Genomic DNA, 21740 nt, shown 5'->3' with positions numbered 1-21740 from the left:
TCCAAAGCCTGTGCAGGTCAGTTGGAGTTTTCACATTGATTTCAGTGGACTTTGGATCAGCTCCAAAATTCTGCTTCAGAATAAGGCAGAACCCTAATAAATCCTAGCACAGCTTACCATAAATACACTACTGCACTATGAGTAGGGTTCCTTCTTAGCCCATGAGGGTGACCAGCTGTTACTATGATCCATGAATATTAGAGACATACTATAATATCACTACAATATCATCATCATCATCGTTATAATATCATTATAACCATACAACAGCTGTTCCCAGGTGCGGAAAATACTATCATCCTGTCTGGGGACCCTGCTCCATCCTGCGGTGTACCAGACTAAGGAATTGAAACAATTTATGGCAGATCCAAATTTTGCATGGTCCATCTATCATCCCTTCCAATATCTATTTTAAAAGACTTACCGTTGCCAAGGATTGCATATTGAAATAAACACCTTTCTCTGTATAGTTTATATTCTTTTCAATTGTCTTTGTAAGCGAAGAAGTCACGTTCTTATGCTGTTCCTTTTTGGATTGTTTAATTCTGTTCAGATAAAGAGGCAGTAATAATTAAAAATATTGCTGAGATAAACAAGATAAACCCATTAAATGCAATTTAATGACTGGGCTGACTAAGATGACACAACAAGAAAAGCTGAAGATCATGCCACATGCCATTCAGATAATAAGACTGTATTACCAGGTTCACCTCTGAGTTACATCAGTTTAGCTCCATTGAAATCAGTGCAACTATATCAGTTAGCACTAACTGAGAATCTAGTCCTGGAGTAGAGATTTTCCAAAAAGGAGAAGTGATGGAGCTGGACAGTTCACCCATGTATAGTAAACTTCCGATAATCCGGCACCTTTAGGACGCAGGGGGTGCCGGATTATCAAATATGCTGGACTATCGGAAGGGGGGGCTATGAGGGGTCTGGGGTGCGGGGGATGCCACCCCAGACCCGTAATAGCCCCCCCTTCCGATAGTCCGGCTCTGCCCCAGGCGTCCCTGATTCAGCCGCTGCTGGTCAGTTTCAGCAGCGGCTGAATCGGGGACGCCTGCAGCAGAGCAGCTGGAGTGCAGCCGGGTTGGTCTGGTAGCACTGACCGTTGGCGCTGCGAGACCAACCCGGCAGCACCCCAGCTGCTCTTGGGGATGCCTGGGGCAGAGCAGCTGGGGTGCTGTGGGGTTGGTCCTGCAGCGCCGCTCCTGGGCGCTACTGGACCAACCCGGCAGCACCATAGCTGCTCTGTTCCAGGTGTCCCCAAGTCAGCTGCTGCTGAAACTGACCAGCGGCTGACTCCGGGAAGCCGGGGCAGAGCAGCTCTGCCTCGGGCTTCCTGGAGTCAGCTGCTGGTCAGTTTCAGCAGCAGCTGAATCGGGGACAGCTGGGGTGCTGCCGGTTTGGTCCCGCAGCCCCGAGGGGCAGCGCTAGGGGACCTACCCGGCGGCACTCCAGCTGCTCTGCCCCCGGCTTCCCCAATTCAGCCGCTGGTCAGTTTTAGCAGCGGCTGAATCAGGGAACCTGGGGGCAGAGCAGCTCCAATGGTCCGGCTGCCCGGAGCACTTCCGGGTTCCTGATGGTGCCGGACCATCAGGAGTGCCGGATCATCAGATGCCGGACCATCGGAGTTTTACTGTAATTGGATTTCCACACTCATGGATGTGTCTTCCTTCAGAGGTAAATCTTTGCAGCTTTCAGGATTATACTCACATGTCACTGTTCTTATGTTCTCCATTGCACTCTATGAACAGAGGGTTCTCAGGTATGAAGCAGCCACTGGAGAAATATTGAAAACACAGTTTTTCTTTTGAATATTTATTCTAATGAAAGTTAAATCAAATGAAAATCTGGGATGTGAGGTCATCTCCCTCAGTAGGTCCCTGCTTGTAATTCAAAATTAAAGTATCATTACATTCTTAGAACAGGGCTACTCAACCTTGGAAGCCCCAGGGGCCACAATGATACAGCACATGCTGAGGGCTGCAACTTAAGTGTGGTTGCATATACATGCAAATATATGTGGAAATATATGCAAATAGCTTCTTTCACACTGACGGGCATGAATACAAAACACTTCCCACAATGCCCCGGCGCTCCCAGCACCTCTTCCCTGGGGGCTAGAAACGCCGACACCCTGTACTGTCTGTCCCAGCCAGCCCATCCACTTGTGTCTTTCAATGCTCACCCTGCCTGGGAGACATCTTGACGCTGTGGACCGTGTTCCTAGTAGAGACCATGTTCAAATGATCTCACCCGTAGGCGTGTTGAGCCCCACATAAACCCAAACCACACCATAGGCTGCAAACGAACAGACCACAGGCCCCACGTTGAGTAGCCCTGCCTTAGAAATTCCTTTATTTTTCTAAAATTATTGATGAATTATTTAGAATCCAGAAGAATGTTTTGTGTTTATGTAACAACTTATTTTGGCACTAATAACCTGCTAATCCTTATAAGATAAAGTGCTTTTAATTAAAGTGACATTTTTGGAACACACAACACAAAGTTTGTATGGTACAATATTTCCAAAGCTACTTTCCAATACATAAACTAACAATATAATTGCTTTAGATTTGCCCTTCATAGATGGGGTTGTGAAGCAATCTGGGCAAAGGTGAAATTTTTACTTAAGTGATATAGTGATAACATTTTTTTATAAAAATAATACGAGCTAAGTATAAACCTGCACTTTCAATTCAGACAATTATGACTCATTTTAACTCTCTATGAACTCAGTAGATTATTCACTGGGATTTGGATTGGACCCTTAGGGCATGTCTACACTAGGAAACTATTTTGAAATAACTAAAATTGATTTAATAACTCCCAAAATAACAAACTCAAAACAGTATGTCCTCACTATGAGGAAGCCCCGAAATTTGTCCAAGGCAGGCTCCGTTAGTGTGGATGCACTACCTCGATTTAAGAGCCTCAGGAAGCACTGGGGAGTAATTAGTTTGAATTACTCTGGAGAGTAGTAATTTCAAAAAAGTGGCACCAGGGCATCCACACTACCACTATTTTGAAATAACTATATCGAAAATGGCATTATTCCTCAAGGAAAGTAGAATTTCAGATTTCAAATAAGCAGCTTGTTATTTTGTTCTGCTTATTAATTCAACCTAAGGGGGGGATTATTTTGAAATAAAGCCCTAGTGTAGACCAGGGCCTAGTCTCATCAAATTCTGAGTAAGTAAGGTGTTCAGTTTCAGGTTCCAATTCTGGGATAGAGCCTGCTTCCTGGAGAACATGTAAACAGATTTCATAACTTAAATATATCAAAGGTAATTTTACTGTAGACTTGTAAGAGGTTCATCCTAGTACATAAAATAATATCTTACCTGGTTCCATTTTCCAACATGTTGCCTACTAGCTGAAAAATATTATTTGACCAAAATGCCATGTCATCCACTCCTCCAAGAAAATACTCATGGAATCGCTCCACCAAAAATGGAGACTTGTTAGCATATGTTGGAAAAAGCTACAGAACAAAATGGAGTATAATTAGTAGAATGGTTCAGTTTATCTTAACATTAATTTGTATCTAGTTGTTAACAAGAACAAAAATAAGTTACCTTGGCAACAGCAAGAATTTCTCCATACCTGCAAAAAATAATCTTCAGATAAATGTGCATCAAGGACAAATAATATAAAATAACCTATTTCAAAGCCTCTGTGGTCTCTACATAATAGCCCAGTACTTAGCAGACATTGAGGACGGTAACGTTGAGAGAGTTCCTTGTTTGTTACTATACCATAACAAGACATGTAACACCAGACATAGGGCTCTTTATGGTATGATATGTGTGCTTTCTACATTGCTCTGCATCTCAGCACAACGATAGGTACACCTATACTGCCGGCAGCACAGGAATACATAGCAGTGCGTGGGGTGAGGCATTCTTTAAACCAATAAAGACAAGATCTACTTGAAGCATGTGGGCAGGTACCCAAGTACATACCTTACCTGGCTCTCTACTTGCCAAGGCATTGCCATTTTTAGCAATATACTGTGCTGCCGCCTCCCCATAGCTAACATCTTTCCCCGCTTCAGGAAAAAGATTATCAATGGGGAAAGTCCATGGTGGGAGGAGGCTGTGGGGAAAGACACAGCAGCACCAAGCTCAGTCTTTCCCCACAAGAGCCTTAGCTCACTGCAGTGCAAGCCTCTGGCAGAAGAGAGCTGCTGAAACCTTTCTTCACTGCCAAAGCCCTTTGCTGACACACGTAGCGACTTGCTGCTTGCTTTTCACTGTGGCATGTAAGCTACATATATTCTATATGTTGCCACTACCGGTGTGTAGTATAGACATAGCCTATCAGTAAATAACTGAATTACATGAACATGGCTATGAGCCTTAAGATATTATAAAGTAGTCATGACCACAGTTTAGGTTCTCTTAGCTAAGAGGAAAAACCTCCCTAACTATCCTTCAGACCAGCAGTATTCTGGAAGTGCCTGCATGGGTGTAAATGTCTGTGGGCAAGTGAGCTAGCTACAGCTATGCATCTATATTGCACTCTTCATTGAAGGTCAGAGTTTTACTGCTGATGTGCTATAACATGGTCATGCTTCCAAACACTGCTATTATCTTGGGCTGTGTCTAAACTACATCCCTTTTTCGATAAAGGGATATAGATTAGGCACGTCAATATTGCAAATGAAGCTGGGATTTAAATATAGCGGTTGCCGCTTTTTTTCCTAAACGGGGCTTTAAAAAAAAAAAAAAAAACACACCACGGCAGTTTGGACAGGGCATTTTCGACAGAAGTGCCCCATTTCGAAAGGGGTACAGGAGTACAGACTCTTTCAAAACAAGGCATTTCTATCAAAAATGCCCCATCTAAAATGCTGGGGGAGAGGGGGTTTAAAAAAAGCCCCGTTTAGAAAAAAAGTAGCAGCCACCATTATGCAAATGAAGCGTGGGATATTTAAATTCCAGTTTCATTTGCAATATCGACATGCCTAATCTACATCCCTTTATCGAAAAAGGGACGTAGTTTAGACACAGCCTTGCGATATAGGCTTGTTTGTGTTGTTAAGACATACAGCCTAGCTATTGTATTAATCTATTTATAAAATGTAACAACTGGATACAGATAAAACTTGGGTACAGATAACAATTTCATTCCAAATTTCCCCAAAGCTCAGTGATGTTTCAGAGAGAAATTTGAGTTTGGCTTATCTCTAATATAGCAATGCAGGTTCAGATGTTTCATCTGTGAGTTACTGTAATTTTCCCCATATGTTCTGTGAAATGAGAAGTTCACAACTCAATGACTTACATTTCAAGAAACAGCAGGTAAGTGCAGTCAATAATTGTGCCTTCAGTTATGACTTCCTGGCCATAATATTCCTTATAGATAGCTAGCAGGTCTTTGACTGGTACATACCTAAAAACAATGCTGAGTATTATAACTAGTATTTTTCATTAAATCTAATAAAACACAATTCATTTTATATAATTCTCTCCATAGGATTCTTGGCTTGTAGATCTGCCTAATCTTGGATTGTGTCCTCTCCTCTGATCTGTCCCCAGCCTCTCCCTTTTGGAATCAGCCTATTCATAACCAGCACAATTGTTCCTACTCCACCTCCAACACACACCTATACAGGATTTACACCTATGCGACAAGGACCTTCCGCACTAGGATGAACTTCACTCTATTCACACAAAATGAAACATTACCAATGCTTCAATTTTATTGTTAAAGAATACTGTATCTGAAAATTGTCAGTTATGAGAAAATATCTACAACCGTTTTAAAATGTACCTAATGATGATGTATTACTCTTAATTCACAATGTTGGGGTTTAATTGAAGCAAGTATCCATTTGATGTTAATTTCAAATCTTGTCTTAGTGATACAGTATTCAATTTATGGGACATAAAATAACCAAAAGGGACTACTAGTTTATGGTGTATTACATATGGTTTATTACATAAAGTATTTATACTCACAATCACAAACATTTATGTCTAAAAATAAATAGTACAAATTTGCATAAAAACACCAAAAATAGCTAGACTAAGAAGAGGTATCCCATATAAAGATACTGCCACAGAGTTATATAAAGAACTGCTAGGACATTCCAGCAAGCTATTTTTTTTAAATCTGAATTTTTTTAGTTGTTGATTTCCTATGTAACCAGTGTGAATATCTTCATCTCTGAGCATCAGTTCTCATATATAACATGGGGATAGTACAACTTAACCCTGTATCTGCTGGTCAAGGCAGGGTCTGTCTCTCATTTTGCATATGTATTCCATCTAGCAAAATGATTTTCTGATCTCAGCACTCTTGCTGCTACAAAAATTCAAATAAATATTATTTTATAACACCATCCTGAAATTAGCATCTACACTACATGTTACATGTGCAGCAAAAATTAATGAAAGTATTTCTGCAAAACATTGACAGCATAAACACATTGCTCATACCAGTCTGCTTTCAGGTAACTAAAATCAAGCTCAAACTGGCTCAATACGTCACCTCCTACATTTAGAGAAAGGGAAAAAGGCAGTTTTACCATATTAGCACAAAGCATCAAATTTTTTAAAAGGTATAAATCACTAGGCCTCTGCAGTATTCCAGGAGACTACTGTGTGTGTTAACATTGTAGAGTTCCATTTTAAATAAATAGGTATTTCTGACTTGGAATATGTTGCTGGTACACATACAAGAGAGACCACGAGAGAGGATGAACATTCTGCAGTTCCAGAACATGATAAAAGCATTATCACCTTTAAAGCCAGAGTACTGATTGTTTAACTCTGAAAACCTGCTTAGATTTTGGCTTTAAGCATAAATGACCAGCTTCAGTCTTGTGTTCTGAGAGATGCAGAGCAGCTAGCTGCAGCTCTGGAGTGGGAGGGCAAAGGTGATTGTATGTAGAATCTGGCCATCCAGAATCTGTTGCCAAGGGGAGCTCAAATGATATGGGGGAATGGTTAGGAGGGAGAAGTGGCGCTGCCTTACCGTAAAATCTCGAGTATAATGCGCACCTATGTATAATGCACACCTACCTTTTAAATGTCAGAATTCTGAAATAAACTGAGCTCTTATCTATAATGCACACCCCCATTATACTCATGATTTTACGGTCCCGCTCCCACCTGCAGGCTCACCCGGGAAAAGCGCGCGCAGCACGGGAGAGCCGGCAGCAGAGTTTGAAACCCTGCCTAGCTGCTCATGCACCGGGCTGAGCTCATGCACCGGGGCTGTGGGGCCTCTTCCCGCATGCCCCACCCAGCTGCCCCACCCGCCGGCTCCTCACCTTGTCTGGGAGCCTGGCTGACCTTGCGCCTGCCACGTGTGGCCCCCTGCTCACCTGCTGGCGCGCCGTGCTGAGCTTGCACCTGCTGCGGCGGCCCCCTGCCCAACTGAGCTCGCGCCTGCCATGGGGGCCCCCTGCCCAGCTGCCGGCGCACCACCGTGACCTCGTGCCTGCCACAGGGGCCCCCTGCTCAGCATGGTGCGCCAGCAGCTGAGCAGGGGGCCCTGCAGCAAGCGCGAGGTCAGCTGGGCAGAGGACCCCCCACAGCAGGCGCGAGCTCAGCGTGGGGCGCCGGCAGCTGGGCAGGGGGCCCCCCCGCGGCAGGCGTGAGGTCAGCCAGGCTCCCGGACAAGGTGAGGAGCCGGCGGCCGGGGCAGCTCCCTTGTCCGGGAGCCTGGCGGGGATGGTTAGGTAAAACTTTACAAAATTACCTCCTATGTATAATGCGCACCCTGGTTTTAATAATTAAAAACCAGGGGGGCGGGGGGAGTGCACATTATACTTGAGATTTTACAGTAATTTAAAATGGTTCCACTGTCCAGAATCTACATAGTGCTTAACAGTTTAGCAATCACCCTTCCCAGCCATCATCCGCATGGGTCCTACACCAGGGTTTGTGGGGTGGTGGAAGGGAGGCAGGATATGGGGTCTTTCGGCTCTTTTCTGACTTCTATTCATCATCAGATGAACACACATGGAGGATAATCAGCCTCAAAATTTGGCGGAACACTAGGCTGGTATTGACATAGGCTAAGTCTACACTGCACCGTACTTCAAAATAAGAGATGCAAATTGAGGTATGCAAATTGTGTATCTTATTTCGATTTTATTTCAAAATAGCTTATTTCGTAATTTTGAAATAACCTGCTATTCCGAAACATCCCTTACTCCTCGTGGAATAGCAAGCCTGAAATAATGGGCTCACTGTGAAGATGCAGGATAGCTATTTTGGGATACTCCAGTATCCCAAAATAGCATTGTAGCGTAGACGTAGCCATAGGGACTGGGACCTTATTGGTTCATATCAACAAATATAAAAGTTACCAAAATCCCCAGTACTATGAGCTTCTGAGTATGAGCCATGGAAATCAATCTGCGAAAAATGAAAAAAAAAAACCAACATGTAGAAAACAAACGATAAAAATCCAATTTTGCTCATCCATCAGCACAAACAGAAAAGCACATTTAAAGTTACACTAATGTTGATCGTCCCAAAATGTGGCCAATGTTGTTCTAAAAAATGTTTGCCAAATCAGTGTATGAAGTTAAGCATATGTGCTTAATTTTTTCCGTCAGAGAACTAATTTTTTCCCCCTGGGTTAAAAGGCTATTTGTAAATAAAAAATTAACAATACCAGTATCTACAGGTATGATTAACCAACAAAATGATGCACACTTACTGCTGCCATGGTTCTTAGAAATCCTTGATCAATGCCCAAGCTATGCCAGCTCACATCTGCCACCATATGTGAGGCAATTCCAAAGAGGAAAGCCACTAGTTTCTCTGTAGCCTAAACAACAACAATATGCACATAGTAATGCCCATTTACTTTAATACAGCCCCACAGTCTTTAAAAAGGTGATTAGCATTTCTTCTGTTCTGTGTATTACATAAGGATACAATTCAGAAGACGTTATTCACTAAGGGTTCAATTTTCAGTGGAGGTTAGGAGCCTACATACCTTTGAGGATCCTCTTTGCTCCTGATCCATCATGGCATTTAATTGCATGACTCTAACATTAAGCACTGCATTAGATCCAAGACTATGGAGTTATATGTTTGATTTTACTGATATCAGTAGGCCTACTCATCTGCTTTGAGTTAAGCATATCAGAGCTATGCTGGATCTGGGACAGAGCACTCAGCATCTTTCAAGACTGAGCCCACCTGGCCATACTTATGCTAGTAGTCTCAAGGAGACAACAATGGAGTACCTGGGCAAATACAGCTCAACATAAAGGTAGTAGAATAAAGCCCTGAATAATTTCAGAGGGATTCCTTTGTTGTTTTGGGATAGTAATACCCCCTTCTATGTCTTATTAGAAAGTCCCACCTTATGTCTAATTAGAAATTTCTTTCAAGCTTTCACAGGCAAAAAAGTAGGGAAGTTATTTGTGAACACATTGCTCAGGAGTGCCTATTGAGATTCTTCAAAGGTTGGTCTAATCATTAAACCATGATTGCTTGTAAATATTTTTTTAAAATATGAAACTCACACTTTTCCCCTCAATGATTCTACTGCTCATGAAAGTTACAGTCCAGAGCCAGAGAAAATTCAGGCAGCCTGTACACAAGCTTTTCTTAAACCTCCCTGGTATAGGAATGCACTTCAGAGCTGACCTATAAAATGCCCTGAATTGCTGTTGCAGTTATTGGATTTTTGAGCAACGGCTGGCAAAATTCAACAAAACTGGCAAATTCTCCAGGGGGCATGGATATGATCTTCAAACTCGTTTTCACCTGTGACTATCAAGTCCACCCCCATGTAGTGCATGTACCGCACAAAATCCAAAGGCAAATAAGAGCTATGGTCAAGATCTTTAAAAGTGAATAGTGTTTTTGGGTGTCTTACAAGGGGGCTGGATTTTCAAAGGCGCTGAACACGTTATGAAAAATCAAGTTGGGTACCCATTAATCGCTTTGAAAATGTTGTCCTATGTGAGCATTCCATTAGAAACCAACCCATTTAAAGTGTACATAATAATAATAATAATAATAAAATCAACCTGACAGCAGCAGATTTTAATTTTTAAAAAAATGTAGACATTTTTGCTTCCTATGAGTTGAAAGACGAAATGTCTATCACAAAAATTTTTAGGGAGACAAGCAAATTCCCACAAATTTTTCGCAAGAGATACAATTTAAGTTAATTCTCACTGATGATCTCAGAATAGCACTTTCAAAACGCCATGTTGGTTTGTTTTTTTTCAGCTGATATTTAAGTGTTCGCCCCCCTCCCCCCAAGATCATAAATGATGCTTGAATTTACTTAGAGATCACTGTCACCCCTGGGCAGATGGGCTCTCTGAAAGCCTGGGAAGTAGGAGAGAGGACCCCACTATAGCCTTGATAGGCCAAGGAAGGGGGGAACTCTAAGAAGAACAGGGGTGAGGCTGGAAAGGTTGAACTACAGCTTGGAGGCTGCAGGGGGCCTGAAGTGAGGAGAGTGGGAGCTGTATGGATAAGGTAAGTGCTGGGAAAGAGAACTGAGGGTGGTGGGGGTTAATGTCGTAGAGGGGCTGAACCGATGGTGTGGTGGTGACAGAACAGATGGGGGGGGAGGATAGGATTGACTGCTGGGCAGGAGACAGGCAGATGTGGGGGTGAGAGTAGTTGCAGCAGGAGCCAAAATCATCTTATCTAGTACATATGTTAGAGTGGGCAACACTGTCACATGCACAAACCCTGGCAATGGGCAGGAGAATTCAAATACCAAGAGTCAGTCCTAAAAAAAACTCAGTATCATCTTTTTTTTTAAAAAAATGAGATTTTGGGGGTGTCTAACTCATGATTTTTGATCTCTTGAAGTTGGCAATACTGTTTAGGTGTGAAAGATGGTTGGTAGAAGCTTTAAAAAGTCCATGCAAATGCAAGGGCTTTTCCTACCTCCTCCCAAGGCTGAGGGTAATTCTTTCTGATGTAATGGACAGAAGTGGTAAGAAATGGTGCCCAGTGAGTATCTTCAGAAACATGATGGAATCTGCCTGCAACATCAAAAGACATAATTATACCTCAGTATGATTTGTTCCACAGGTTAGATTTCTGCTTAGAAGCATGTTCAAAGAATGTTACTTTTGAAATATTTTATTATACCAAGTCACTGAAAAGCATTTGTGCATATTTTAAATGTCAAAACCAATACTAGATTTACCTGCTGTATTTTTTCATGTAAGATGTGGTAACCTCATTCCAAACCCCCTTCTGCCCTTATGGATTGTAAGTAGATGAGACACAGAAAAGTATATTACACCTTAAAGGGAGAAGTCTAGCAGAGTGAAGGGAGAAGCTGGTGACCATATGAATGCATCAGATTTTTGATGACAGGCTGGTGAGGAATCCAAGCAAATCAAAATCCCATACTCCAGCACAAGCTTACTATCATAGAGGTCTGGAAGAAAACTGTCATCATCTATGTGTACAAGATTGCAAAACTAATATTATGGCTACGTCTACACTGGCAGGTTCTTGCACAAGAACTTTTTTGCGGAAGAGTTCTTCTGCAAAAACTCTTCCAGAAGAAAGCATCTACACTGGCATGTGCTTTTGCGCAAAAGATGTGTTTTTGCGCAAGAGCATCCATGCCAATGTAGACGCTCTCTTGCGCAAGAAAACTCTAATGGCCATTTTAACCATAGGGCTTTCTTGCGGAAGAAATTCATGTTGCCTGTCTACACTGGCCTCTTGTGCAAGAACAGTTGTGCAAAGGGGCTTATTCCGGAGCAGGAGCATCAGAGTTCTGGCGCAAGAAGCCCTGATTTCATACAGTAGAACGTCAGTTTCCTTGAGCAACAACACGCGGCCAGTGTAGACAGGCAGCAAGATTTTGCTCAAGAGCAGCCACTTTTGCGCATGATCGCTCCAGTGTAGACACCGCCATATGGTATATTATCAGTATGTGTGCGGAGATTAGGTCTTCATCTGAAGTACCAACCTCTGGCCTTGCTTGGACTTGGACAATTCTCAGCTGATATTGAGCTAGGATAGCAAACTCTGTGTAACTATGTAATGCTCTTGGAGTTAATTTTAAAATGCCAAGTAGCATATCTTTGAATTCTATCCAAGTGAAGCTCTTTTTTGTGGAAGAAAGAGAGCAAATAGTTTTTCTAGACTTTGAAAAGAAAATGGATTTAGAGAACATGATTTTCTTAAAAATATATGTTAAATACTGAGCCTAATAAAGTGGACAGGGTATCCTGGATGATTTCACTGCCTCCTCTTTTCATTTTTAAGGGAAGATGAATAGGAAAAATGGGAAGACATGGCTATTGATACCAATAATGCTAACTGTAATAGTAATTTTAGTATATGGACTTTATTTCTCCTAAAAAGAGAATCTGAGAATTAAGATACAAATGTATTTCAAACAGGGCCCAGTTACTGGATAAACTAAGTCTACACTGCAGCTGCATCACTTTAGGCCTTCTGGTAAAGATACTCTAAGCCAGGAAGGGGGAGGTCACCCATCAGTTTAACTCCACCACCACAAGAAGCAGTCACCATGCAGGCAAAAGAAGTTCTCCAGCCCACACATCACTGTCCATTCTAGTACTCTGGTCTGTGTACTTTACATTACTCCGGGGTGTGGATTATTCACATCTCTGAACAATCTAAATTATATTGAAGTAATTTGTAGACATAACCTAGGACAGGAGTTATCAATCTATGGCTCTGAAGCCAAACATGGCTCAATACAGAACAAAATATGGCTGTATTGTCATTTCCAAAATACACACAACTTTTTAAATTAAAATGAAAAACTAATTTAAAATTTTAAAACAGATAATCACTCATGTCAAGGTGGTCTCTCTCTCTCTTTTTTTTTTTTTTTTTTTTTTGTTGGTCTATTTCACCTTTAACCAGAGGTGAAAGTAAGGCAGTGCACCCAGGTAAGAACCAGCTGCGCTCCGACGAGAGCCAACTGGGACATTCTGCTCATTTAAAGGGCCAGCAGAGGGCACTCTGAGAGGATGTGTGCGTGCTCCCAACTGGGTTAGTGAGAGGGGCTGGTGGCTGCAAATGCCTCCATCTGGCTGTGGTAGCTCAGCTACAACCCCCTTCTGACTGCCACAGTCTGTCCCCAGCCGCCAGGCTCCAGCTGCCTCAGACAGCCCGGGCTCTGGCCGCTGTAACCAAGCCAACAAGTCCCCAGTCGGGGCCCCGCCACAGGGTCCTGTTCCCGTCCCTAATCCAGGGGCAAGCCCTGTGGTCCAGCCCCCATCTTGCGGCAGCGTCCCTCCTGCTGTGGCACAGGTAGAAGGGGAAGCCACTGTCCCACTGAGGTGATCCTGGCCTGGCCCCTCATTCAGCCACTGCTGCCCAGGTGCAAGTAAGGTAATCCAGCCCCAGGATCCTCCCTCCCCATCCCCCCCCCCCACACACTCTACTTCCCACTCCAACATCCTGCCCTTCCTCCTGCACCTCCCACACTCCAGCCCTCTGCCCTGAGCCCTTCATACACTCCATCCAGGGTTGGTCTTACCATGAGGCGAACTGAGGTGGCCACCTCAGGTGCCAAACTGTGTGGGGGAGGGGAGGAGGGGAAGCATTAGGACCCAGAGTGTAGAAAACTGTGCCTGATGCTGGTGCATACGTATTCTCTCTGCTCTAGATGCACAGAGATGGTGGAGTGCTATGCTGGAGGAAGGAGGGCACAAGAGACATAACAGGTAGACAGGAGAAAAGGAAGCATGGGGATGTCATTTGAACTCCCCGCCTCAGGTGCCAAAATGTTGTGGGCCGGCCCTGACTCCATCCCTGACTCCTGCACCCCCCCCATCCACAACTGCACCCCCAGCAGCAGCAGAAGTCCCATTAAATAAAGTCTGTATGTTTCATTTATGCTATTATTAATCATCATGTCAAATATCAAGCATATTAAGTTGTATATTTTCAGCCATGCAAATGGGCATTCTTATACTGACCCTTTGTTGATCACTTGTTCTGAATTTTGATATAGTTTGGCTCTTCGGTTTGAAAAGATTGCTGACCCCTGACCTAGAAGACGACTGGTCTGTATCTCTCCCCTCACCTATGCCTCTATTTCCTCTTCACCCTCCCCTTCCTGTCCCATTAAGCCAACAGAAGTTTAAAAGATAAGTGTGCCCAAAAAGTTAGTACAGTTGGACTTCTTTGGTCCAGGACCCTCAGGACCTGTCCAGTACCAAATGAAGGAATTTGCCACAAGAGGGGAGGTCCCTTGCCACCATCCTCCCACCCCCAGCCTGCCACCGGCGCCATTTCTGGGCCCCTGTGCCTGCTGGAGTGCAGTGGCCCCGGCTCTTCTACCAGGCTGCTGCCAACCATGCTGCCAGCCCTCCCAGCCCAGCAGGCCCTCCTGCTGCCTAACTACCCATGCTCTCTGACCCAGGAACAGGATATTGACGAACCAGGGAGTCCCAATTTAGGGAGATGCAACCTGTATAATCTGTCAAATTTAAGAAAAGCTGTTTTGTTTTGGTTGTGGGTTTGTTTCTTTTTCAGAGAAAGAACCCTTCGGATTATTAACCCAACCTGGAGTTCCAGAGAAGCACAAAATTTCAAGTAACCATGCAGCCAGGCTATCTTAACTATAGCTGTACTATACTGAACTTTCTTCTTACCATTCCTGCAGACAAAAGGATAAAAGGCATCAGGATAAAGGCTCCCAGCCTGAAATGCATCCTGGTGATTTAGTAACAACTGGGAGAGGAAAGGATGAGGGAACAAGAAATCAGAATACAATTAATAACAATAGAAAAAAATTATTGTCAGTACTTAAGATGCAATGACTCAAAGAGGGTATGTCTACACTACCACGCTAGTTCGAACTAGGGTGGTTAATGTAGGCAACCGGAGTTGCAAATGAAGCCCGGGATTTGAATTTCCCGGGCTTCATTTGCATATTGCCGGGCGCCGCCATTTTTAAATGTCCGCTAGTTCGGACTCCGTGCCCGCGGCTACACGCGGCACGAACTAGGTAGTTCGGATTAAGCTTCCTATTCCGAACTACCGGTACACCTCGTTCCACGCGGGCGCGTCGCGTCTGGGCTGTCCCGCTGCCCGTGTGCTCTACGGCTTTGCTCCGCATCTCCCTGGTCTGCTGGAGACCAGCAGACCAGGGAGACACGGAGCAAAGCCGCGGAGGACCCGGGCGGCGGGACCGTGGTGCGTCTCGGTCCGCCGCCCACGTCTCCCTGGTCTGCTGGGGGGGGAGGCGCAGCTAGTGCTGCCCCCCCCCCCCCCCCCCCCAGCAGACCAGGCTTTTCTCTGGAGGCCTGTGGTAGAGCAGCTGGGGCGCTGCCAGTTGGTCCCGTAGCGCCGCTCTGGGCGCTACTGGACCAACCCGGCAGCACCCCAGCTGCTCTGCCCCAGGCGTCCCCAAGTCAGCTGCTGCTGAAACTGACCAGCGGCTGACTACAGGAAGCCCGAGGCAGAGTTGCTCTGCCCCGGGCTTCCTGGAATCAGCTGCTGATCAGTTTCAGCAGCAGCTGACTTGGGGACGCCTGAGGTTCTTAAGTTGAATCTGTATGTAAGAACTGGCATCCAGATTCAGCCTGTTAAAACTGATCAGCGGCTGATTCCAGGAAGCCCGGGGCTCGGGCTTCCTGTAGTCAGCCGCTGGTCAGTTTCAGCAGCGGCTGAATCTGGATGCCAGTTCCGACTTACATACAGATTCAACTTAAGAACAAACCTACAGTCCCTATCTTGTACGTAACTGCCTGTACAACAAAAAAGCATAAAATATTGAACAGACTCTTAAGTAAAACCAGTACTCTGAGGAATCGTCAAATAATATAAATAATAATTTTATATTGCATTGAAGGATATCAAAAACCCTTTAAACATACTATATACATGTAAGCAAACATTCTATGGGATTATTCTGAAAAAGAAGCACAAGCTTAAAGTACTTTTCTGGCCTTGGTAAGACTGCTGAAATAGGATCTAATTACACAAACCCTTTTTCTCATCTGAACTGATATTACATGTGGCTGATAAAACACAAATTTAACTCTGTTACTTGTTTTTGTTGTTAAAATCTCCATTCCATGAGTCATTTATTATTTCCTCCAGGCATCTACCTCAAGAGGAATACAAATTAATTTAATATAGTTGGTAAGAATATAAGTAGAAAAATAATCTGTGCAGCTACACAGTGTATACCTAATGGCAATTATTAAGCATTTATTTCTGGCTGCTCACAACATAGGCAAAGCACTTTTCACACAGAAAAGGTGTGACTGATGAGCTCGCTATCTGAAGATAGATAAAAAGAGAGCAGAGGAAAGCACCACAACATATATGCAATTAAGCAACCATACACTTCCTACCTTTCTATAGTTAACATTCCCTTTGTGTTCACTGAAAAATTCCACAGCTCTGTGTGCTGAAAACATAAAATATTAAAAACTGACAAAAGTATTGTGCCTAGATCCATCTTTAGTTAGAAGTACATACTATCAAAAGTTGGGCACTGAAATGAATGTAAGTATATTTTTAACACAAGTGGCATTGACATACAGCACATTGATCCTTGTGACATTTCCCATGTGGCAATAAATGAAATGTTTTCTCCTCGTACCGAACGGCAGGTTTTTTAATACAGGAAAAGATTATATGCTTTTGAAGACAGACTGAAACCTCGTTCCCCTTGACTCTCCAGTTCCCAGAAACCCCAAGCTGCGTTGACCAGCCTAATACTGTAATGCTACAAAGGGTCCCCCGGTGTCCTAACCCAGACTATAGCTAATTAAGGAACAGAATGCTGATTCACTGAGCTCATATGCGGTACGTTCCACAAAATTCTAAGTATCACTAGAAAGACTACTGAGTTGGATCCTTAAAGTAATTCTTATCATTTTAATTTATTCTTATTATAAGACATAGTATTTAAATTCCCCTATAGTATTGAAGCTGATATAACCTGTGATCCATTGGTAATGTTTAAGTACATGATTAATTTTTATCATACATGAAAAAGACAAACATTTGAAGTCAGCAAAGAAAATAAGGTGTTTACTCACTGATCAGTTATACAGGCACATTGCCAAGTAGTATTTGCAAGGCAAGAATCACACTACATAAAATAAATGGACATCACTATTTTAAAGTGAAATAAAATATTGTTTAAATGTTGATTACATTTGATTTGTGTAACGTGATAATCCCCAGAGACAATTGATTTACTAGTATTCTCTTTGTAAAAGGATTGGGTTCAAACTGCAAACCCACCAGCTATTCAATTCCTGTTATGATTACTGGTTTCATTTTGTTTATTAAAATTATATTAGACAAAGCACACACAGACACTTTAGGAAACAGTCATGTATCAGCAACCGAACAGACAAGATGACTTAATAGGCCTTTCCCACTTCTTAGTTCTTTATTTTAAACAGAGAAGGGATATACATTTCCAGTGCCTGGAATTCTTGGATTGGAGATTGATTTCCTCTACTTCTCCATACACACTATCGGTTAATATATTGATTCTGCAAGTTGATCTGTGCATGCAGATCTTTACAATGGTAGAACCTCAGAGATCTCAGAATGTTTGTCCATGCAAATCTTTTTGTACGGCCAAAGCAAATAGAATAGAAAGAAGCATTGCTACCTACACCAAACTCAACATTTTGACTATATAATTAATTTTAAAATCCTTTGAGAAACATGAACATAAAAGGTGTTATATAAAATCAAATTCTATTCCATTTCTGCCACGTTTGTTTTCCATAATGTGCAACTTGTGGATCATACTGTAAACTAGAAATGGTGTATGAAATTAAATGTCTTTACCTGCATTAGCACTGGACATCTTTATTATAAGTCTAGTCTTACCACCATTTAAGTGAATGGCAGAACTCCAATTTGCTTCAGTGGAAACAGATTGACTTGAGGGAGAAAGATTGGATTCAACTAGTGGTAATTGCAGACAAAAAACTAACATATGGTTATAAACTTTGACCTAATAGCAAATTATAAGGAATATTAGTTAGGTAATCATGATAAACAGATTAAATAAATGTAGCCCTTAAAAAAAAGGAAAATATATCAATTTTGTCCTTGTATAGAAAGAGTTGATTAATTTGGAATAAATCTGCCCAAATCTGAATTTTTTGTAAGGAGATCTGAATTCTCTCCATCTTGTTATTTCAAATTATTGACAGAGTGCCAGATTCTGCCACCCTTGCTCACAGAAGCACTTAAAAGGCCTTACATCCTGCAAAGATGTGTGCCCCTACTTAACTTTATGCACTACAGGTTGTCCTATTCATTTCAATAGGACTACTCATGGGTGTATAACGTTAAGCATCTGCATATGTCTTTGCAGGATCCAGGCCTTCAATATACTGGCCCTGAATAAATTCTGCGCATAATCTTCGTCTATAATTTGTTCACAGCAAATATTCAATATTTAACATTTGAGAAGTTTGATTGGTCAAAGGCCACATGCTATGTTTTTATTCCCTATCTGGTTAAGATGAGCGCTGAGAGTAAGGGTTTCTGGGTCAAATACAACTATGAAGTAAAATTTGTTGTGAATGAACATTCTGCAACATTCACTTAAAATTCACTGTTTCCATTAATATTTTGCTATTAAGCAAACCCATTTGTTTAGCATATTTACAGAAAACAAATACAAAAATGAATTCATTTACAAATTCAAACAACAATATCCATAATTCTTCTTCCTTGCCCTCTACCATAATTTGCCCCATCTCTCCTTGACTCTGTGTTTGCATAATGTTATCTGGGATTAGCTAACAGAATATGTATCTACCACTAATACAAGCACAACAGAGACTCTGATACTTTCAATCTTACAGCGGAGATAAAAAGACACCCCTGTAGCAACAAGAAACATTAACGATATAGATAAACCATAAATTATCTCCTGAAAAATTAGTTGTAATTTAAATATCCCACATTCAGGTGTTTAGAAAGGTGATAGTATTGGTGAAGTTAAGCACTTGGCTATTTCTCTTCTTTCTGCAAAACCAGGCCATTTTGGTATAATATCCATAGACACAAATACAAACATTCCAACTGCATGATGCACATTTTAGAAGATGGAAAAATTCACATTGGTTTAAACACCTGACATAAAATCAAACAGTATAACTAGTGATATTGCACAAGCTCTAGAGAAGATATATGCTCAGCCATTCGTATCTGCTATTTAATGTAAAATGAATGTGCATTATCATTGTCCCTGACTTTCCAGTCATCCAATTTTCTACCAAACCCTGTATTCACTTTCCTTTGCAAGCAATTTAAAATATGTTAAAATGAATATTTTGTATGTCTCTTACCTATTTCAATATGTGTTGAGAGACCACACGGCATACATCTTTGGCAGAGATTATAAACTATAATCAGCTGCAGAACAGACCAAACCTTGAAACCATCCATATTGCTGATGTACTGGCACATAAATCCTGGCTTTGAAAATGCTTAGGGGAGTATTACAGAGACCTTTGAAATCTAGGTTACAATATATTTCTCTCCTTTAAAGCATGTCATTGACACAGAGGCTAACCTGTCAGGTTATTTGAAATGCCACTGATTTCCAGTTTGATGTTAATCATTATCAGCATTTACTTTTACAGCAGAGTGAATGTATCTTATGACCAAAGAAAAAAGAAATCTGTACTGAATGATTGTTTTCCATCCTGAAATCAGTGACAAGGATAATTTCTATTACTTGACCTTCCATACTTCTGTAGATGATATTGTAAGATCAAGTGTGTCACTCAAAAATATTTGCAGTATGGCATACACCTGTCTTGTGCAGCTACATCAGATTTTATAGAAAACCAAACACAAAATTATAAAGTGGCGATATCTTTTAGCTGAAAATCAACAAACAATTTCACAAGGCTTGAGGTGATTAACCACAGAGCTTACTACTCTCCCCACCAACAAGGGACATGTATGTGTCTGTAGTTTAGGTCCCATATAACCCGTGGAAGTTTGTAAAACTAGTGCTTAGGCTGTTTTCCACTAAGAGTTGAGTGGGCTCTTGTAATATCTCTTGTAAGCATTTGTTAGGGGTTTTTCAGCTCCTGTTGCCTGCATGGAGTCTGGGGCTCAGGTCTGTCAAAAGTTTGACAAACCTCTGAGCAATGATGGCCCCATTTTAAAATCTGTCACAAAACCTCAAAACTAAGGAAAAATCGTTTAGGGCCAGATGTTGCAGCGATCTTACATGCATGCTTAACATTACACACAAGTTCAACAGGACAAAGCAGAACAACTCAAGTTAAATCAATGCAGCTTTGTGGCTCTACTCCCCTGCAACATCAAACTCCTATCAAGCCTGTCCGTAGGGGGGGCAAAGGGTGTGAAAGCACCCCCATGGTCCACTAAGTAAGCATGCTTCGGCCTGCTAGGGGAAGGCAGGAGCAGTGCTCTGCCAGAGCTGCCCTCCCCCATGCTCTGACCTGCTGGGGGAAGAGTGGAGCTAATTTCCACACTTTCATGGGGGACCATGGGGGATGCATTCACACCCGTGTGGTCCACATTTACAAAAAAAAAGCACACACCCCCCACAGAAATTCCTGCATATGGGCCTGCATATGAACATTGAGCTATTGGTATTAGAAGTGGATTAGCCTTAGCCACAAAAAAGTGCTTTCAGTTCAAAATATGAGTATCCACATGGACAGCTAGTGCAGAATAGCTCCTAGAGTGTCCACTCACATGCTCCTAGGATACAGGCCATTCCAGTACATCTGGGAATGGCATGAACGAGTAGAGCCCTGCAAATCTGAAGATATCCACAGATCATTTTTGCGGATATGGATGCAGATACAAATGCGCAGGTATCTGTTTTATATTCGCAGGTATCCGATCTATCCACGGATCATTTCTGCAGATGTGCACACACATTTTGGATGGGTCTCTCCCCATGGGGGTGAACTTGCCCTCATTGCCATGACCTTGCCCATCCAGTCTTATGGTATCATGTCAAAGGAGGCAAAACAGAACACTCTTATCAATGGTGTTTGTATCCAATAGACAAACGCCATGTCCCAGGACAGGGGAAGAGCGGTCCCAGCAGTGGACCTACCAGTCTGGAACCAAACCAGTGGTCTTTTTAATAGTTACTCCGCTGTAGGTACACACCTGGGCTACATCTAGACTGGCATGATTTTCCGGAAATGCTTTTAACGGAAAAGTTTTCCGTTAAAGCATTTTCGGAAAAGCGTGGCTAGATTGGCACGGGCGCTTTTCCACCAAAAAACCCCCGATCGCCATTTTTGCGATCGCAGCTTTTTTGCAGAAAACAAAGCTGAGCTGTCTACACTGGCCCTTTTGCGCAAAAGTTTTGCGCAAAAGGACATTTGCCTGAACAGGAGCAGCATAGTATTTCCACAAAAAGCACTGATTTCTTACAGTAGGAAGTCAGTGCTTTTGTGGAAATTCAAGCGGCCAGTGTAGACAGCTGGCAAGTTTTTCCAGAAAAGCGGATGATTTTCGGGAAAAACTGGCCAGTCTAGACATAGCCCTGGATGTCACTCTCTCACACAGGGCACTCCAACACCAGTGGGGGGTGCTGAGAACCTGGATTGGGGAGCCTGCATTGGGGCTCAAGGCCCCCCAGCACATAAAATCTTCTAACCTACCCCCCCCCCCCAGCTCTGGTGTGTGAGGGGAATATGGGAAGCGTCTTTCTCCTTCTCACTAGGGGGCCACATCAGTGAGTGGATGCGCTGGAGGGGGGAGGGCGGGTTGTTTGTTTCTCACTTGTGTGTC

The 21740-nt window shown here is 42.6% G+C and overlaps 1 protein-coding gene across 1 annotated transcript in view; it reads right to left on the bottom strand.

Moving 5' to 3' along the window:
• GPLD1 (glycosylphosphatidylinositol specific phospholipase D1) overlaps positions 1-19453 on the bottom strand; it is a 33692-nt gene extending 14239 nt beyond the window's left edge. Inside the window, exons 1-12 of the mRNA XM_006133992.4 lie at positions 19295-19453; positions 16316-16371; positions 14606-14684; positions 10893-10990; positions 8686-8796; positions 8330-8378; positions 6450-6504; positions 5293-5400; positions 3582-3609; positions 3348-3487; positions 1717-1782; positions 425-545 (exon numbers count right to left, since the gene is read on the bottom strand). Of these exons, the coding sequence (XP_006134054.2) occupies positions 425-545; positions 1717-1782; positions 3348-3487; positions 3582-3609; positions 5293-5400; positions 6450-6504; positions 8330-8378; positions 8686-8796; positions 10893-10990; positions 14606-14684; positions 16316-16371; positions 19295-19415 (1032 nt within the window). The 5' untranslated portion in view covers positions 19416-19453. The remainder of the gene's footprint in view (positions 1-424; positions 546-1716; positions 1783-3347; positions 3488-3581; positions 3610-5292; positions 5401-6449; positions 6505-8329; positions 8379-8685; positions 8797-10892; positions 10991-14605; positions 14685-16315; positions 16372-19294) is intronic.
• Between the last annotated feature and the right edge of the window lie 2287 nt (positions 19454-21740).

This window comes from Pelodiscus sinensis, chromosome 2 (genome assembly GCF_049634645.1).
Source record: "Pelodiscus sinensis isolate JC-2024 chromosome 2, ASM4963464v1, whole genome shotgun sequence".
Taxonomy (NCBI): Eukaryota; Metazoa; Chordata; order Testudines; family Trionychidae; genus Pelodiscus; species Pelodiscus sinensis.
The sequence above is the reverse complement of the archived record's forward strand: the minus strand, read 5'-3'. Positions and strand labels throughout refer to the sequence as shown.